The 3,259-nt window shown below is 39.5% G+C and overlaps 1 protein-coding gene across 1 annotated transcript in view; it reads right to left on the bottom strand.

Moving 5' to 3' along the window:
* Nucleotides 1-3,259, bottom strand: part of WDR11 (WD repeat domain 11) — a gene marked incomplete at its 5' end in the record, with an annotated part of 90,301 nt that overhangs the window by 46,460 nt on the left and 40,582 nt on the right. Inside the window, one exon of the mRNA XM_006025133.2 lies at nucleotides 1,041-1,125. Within this exon, the coding sequence (XP_006025195.1) occupies nucleotides 1,041-1,125 (85 nt within the window). The remainder of the gene's footprint in view (nucleotides 1-1,040; nucleotides 1,126-3,259) is intronic.

The following is a 3,259-nucleotide window of genomic DNA, read 5'->3' as shown; positions in this document are numbered from 1 at the left end:
TATATATATATATATATACACACACACACACACACACACAAATGTAAAAATATATATCTTCATTATAAAAATAATATTTCATTCCCTTTACTTCTTGAATGGACCCTGGAATTGGTTGACTATCAAAAAACAAGATAAGACATTACTCTTCTTCATATGACTATATTTATTATATCTCACATATGCATGAAGACAGACAGACTCAACCAGCTTTGTGGACCCTGTAATGTGTTTGGACACATGAACATGTTACCCTAAAGTTAATGAAGACATAGATTTACCACCTGTCAGATATTCTGCAGTAACTGCCCACATCCATGCTCTTATGACAGTAAATGAAAGCTGACTCACACTCCCTTGAAGGGACAAGCCAGGGGAATAAATTACAAAGTAGCATATGTAGGCTATTATCACAGGGTAGTAATAACATTCTATAAATCCTTGTCCTCATTTACCTCACAGCAACTTGTTTAGGTGCCCTTGCCCTATTATCCTTATTTTAAAAAAACTAAATACTACATAATGTATTTAGTTCTAAATCTCAATCAAAATACAACGGCTCATAAATCATTTTCTGTTGAAATTTTATCACCAGCAGTCTCAGCCTCATATAAATAGTAATTAAAAAAAACCTTAACAAACAACATTATTATTTCCAAGGGGGGGGGAAAAAACCCATGAGTCATAATAGCTATATAAACAAGACACTGTAATAAAGTTTCTCGTGTTAAAAAGAATTCTCTGTGCTACAATGTTCTAGAGAAAATGCAAACAGCTAATGTTCATCCTAGATCAACAGGCACATTAGTTACCAATTCAAATATTTATAGTTCACTGCAATTTCCAGTCTAATTTTCACAATGAGTTACTGCTTTGCACAGCAGAGATACGATTTGCTAGAGCAGACTGCTCAATAGGGTAATTTTCTTGCGTGTCATTAATGATGAAACAAAATGCCTATACTGCTTGCAGAACATTAAATACTTTAATTCTCATCTCCCAAAAGGATTAGTAAGAATTAAAGAGAAAAAAAATCTTACTTGACTTCGCAGGAATGAATGCTTAACTCCTTGTGTAGCAGTCCACTGGTAAGATTATACACCAAGACGGAGCCATTGCTTGTCCCTGTAAAAAATGACTTATATTTTATAAAACAATGCAAAGCAGCTATTATACCTAGATGGAAACATATAAAGCGCCTTTTATTTGTCTGCACCAATAAAAAACATATTTATTTCACACTACAAGGGTGAGGTGGGCACTCAGTATCTAGGCATATGAAGTCTAAACTCTCTCTCTAAGGCTACAGATCCCAAAGTCATTTTCCACTAAGAAATGCTCACATACCTGCCATTAAGGGTACCAACTTTTGGAATCTGGTGAATATCTGGATGGTAAGAGTTTGGGGTGTTTTCATTAGCCAGACACCATAATACAAAAGTGTCCTTGTGTTAATGTTTGTTCCAAGAGTTGAAAAATAGTTAAAATGCACTTACAGAAATTTAGGGTAAAGCCTAATACAGGCATAAAAATGTAGGATAATACAGGTGTCCTTGTGTTTCTCATGCAGGTAGAATTAGTGCAGTAGATGCAAGTATAAACTGGTTTCTTCAGTTTTCCAAGACTGGAGTACTGCAAGCATTACCCTACGTTTCTGTAAGTGCATCTTAATTATTTTTCAACTCTTGGAACAAACATTAAGGTAACAGCTGTAAATGAAGCTTCCACAGGAATGAAAGCTACAGTCTGACAGCATAGTAAGCAATCAAGTCAAATCATGAATGCCCACTTATACTTTGGAACAACGTTATTGAAGGCAGTTGGTGAGTACATTTGAAAAACAATAAAACAGAATTCTAAGGAATTATACTTCTTAGGGTGAATCCCCAGCTGTGATCCTACCATGTTATGCTTGTCAAAAGAACTGGAGTAATATAAGGGCTTTATTATACATTACAATTTAAGCTTCTCAAATGTTCATCAGTGTTACTGTTGGCTCAAATTTAGAGCAGTCACACATTTGGGCTAAAAACCTTCTCTTACCGTCCTCAACCTGCAAAGCTGTGACCTGCTATGAAGGGCGGGCGAGAAGGGTCCCGACTAGGAGCTAAAGCTGTGAGTTGCCACTAGAAGGCTGGTGACCAAAACCAGCTTCTATCCTTGCTTTTGGTGGAGGTGGGTTGGAGAGATGAGGTGGCAGGGGCGTGAGTATTAGACTAGAAAGTGGAGAGTTTAATGATGGGTACTGGGTAGTGAAATGGAGAGGAAATGAGTGGGAATAGCAGCTGGGGGCAGGGTAGTAAAATGAAGGAAGTCAGCCACTGAAGCCACTAAAGGATAAAATAAAAAGAACTTAAAAAGTAATAAAGAGTAAGTAAATTAGTGAGAGTTTTGTGTTTTATTAAACTAGGGTTGGGATTGGGATTCGGTAGTCCCAACTAATGAGGACAATGCTCCTGCCTCGGGAGGAAAACCCCAGCTCATGGGAACCCCACTCTGGTCCCCTACCTTGCTCTCCCATCTACCCTCCCTTCCAGACCAGTCTGTGCCCCCTGAGAGCCGCCTGGCCAGGTCACACCCCCAGTGGTGGGAGGAGGAATTGGCTTGGTAACATTACCACCCTCTGTGCAGTAAAGTTCAAGGGGTGGAAAGTTTACCCATTCAGAACAGGAAGGTAAGGGGGTGGGGGGAAGACAATATCTTGAGATGCAGGAGAACTGAAATTTGGTCAACTTATCTCTGAGGAGTGGCCACTCATTCCTGGAATATGAGCTGGGTAACACAGATCAGAGATAAATCTGCCCCAGAGTGGCATAACTTTAAGATGCTTAAAGGATGGTTAAACTTGGTTTACATGTCCTAATGTGTAGACAATCCCCCGAGCTGCCTAAAATTAATGTGTAACAAGGCCCTAAGAAGTCCAAGTTCTTGTCAAAAGAAGATTCCTTGGGATATGTACTGTTGTAGACAACAAGGAGGTTGCCCTCCTGAGGGAGGTAAATGAACTAGAAAAGGGAGCACAGAGAATGGTGTTATAGAGTACAGCAAAGACACTGAAGTGTTATAGCCTAGAGGGCAACCAGACAGTAGTTAAATGTAATTTAGACAGGCTCCCAGGACTTCTAAATTATGTCAGACTGGATTCTTCAGCCTCCAAAAGAAGCACAACCAAGAAGGTCCAATCTTACAAGTACCACTGCAAGCACAGCATCTCTAGAGCTCCAGCCTTGCACCTGACACGCAGGTAGACAGCTGTGCA

The sequence above is a fragment of the Alligator sinensis genome, unplaced genomic scaffold, assembly GCF_000455745.1.
Source record: "Alligator sinensis unplaced genomic scaffold, ASM45574v1 scaffold28_1, whole genome shotgun sequence".
NCBI lineage: Eukaryota > Metazoa > Chordata > Crocodylia > Alligatoridae > Alligator > Alligator sinensis.
Note: the sequence above shows the minus strand (reverse complement) of the source record. Positions and strands in the feature narration are given on the sequence as shown.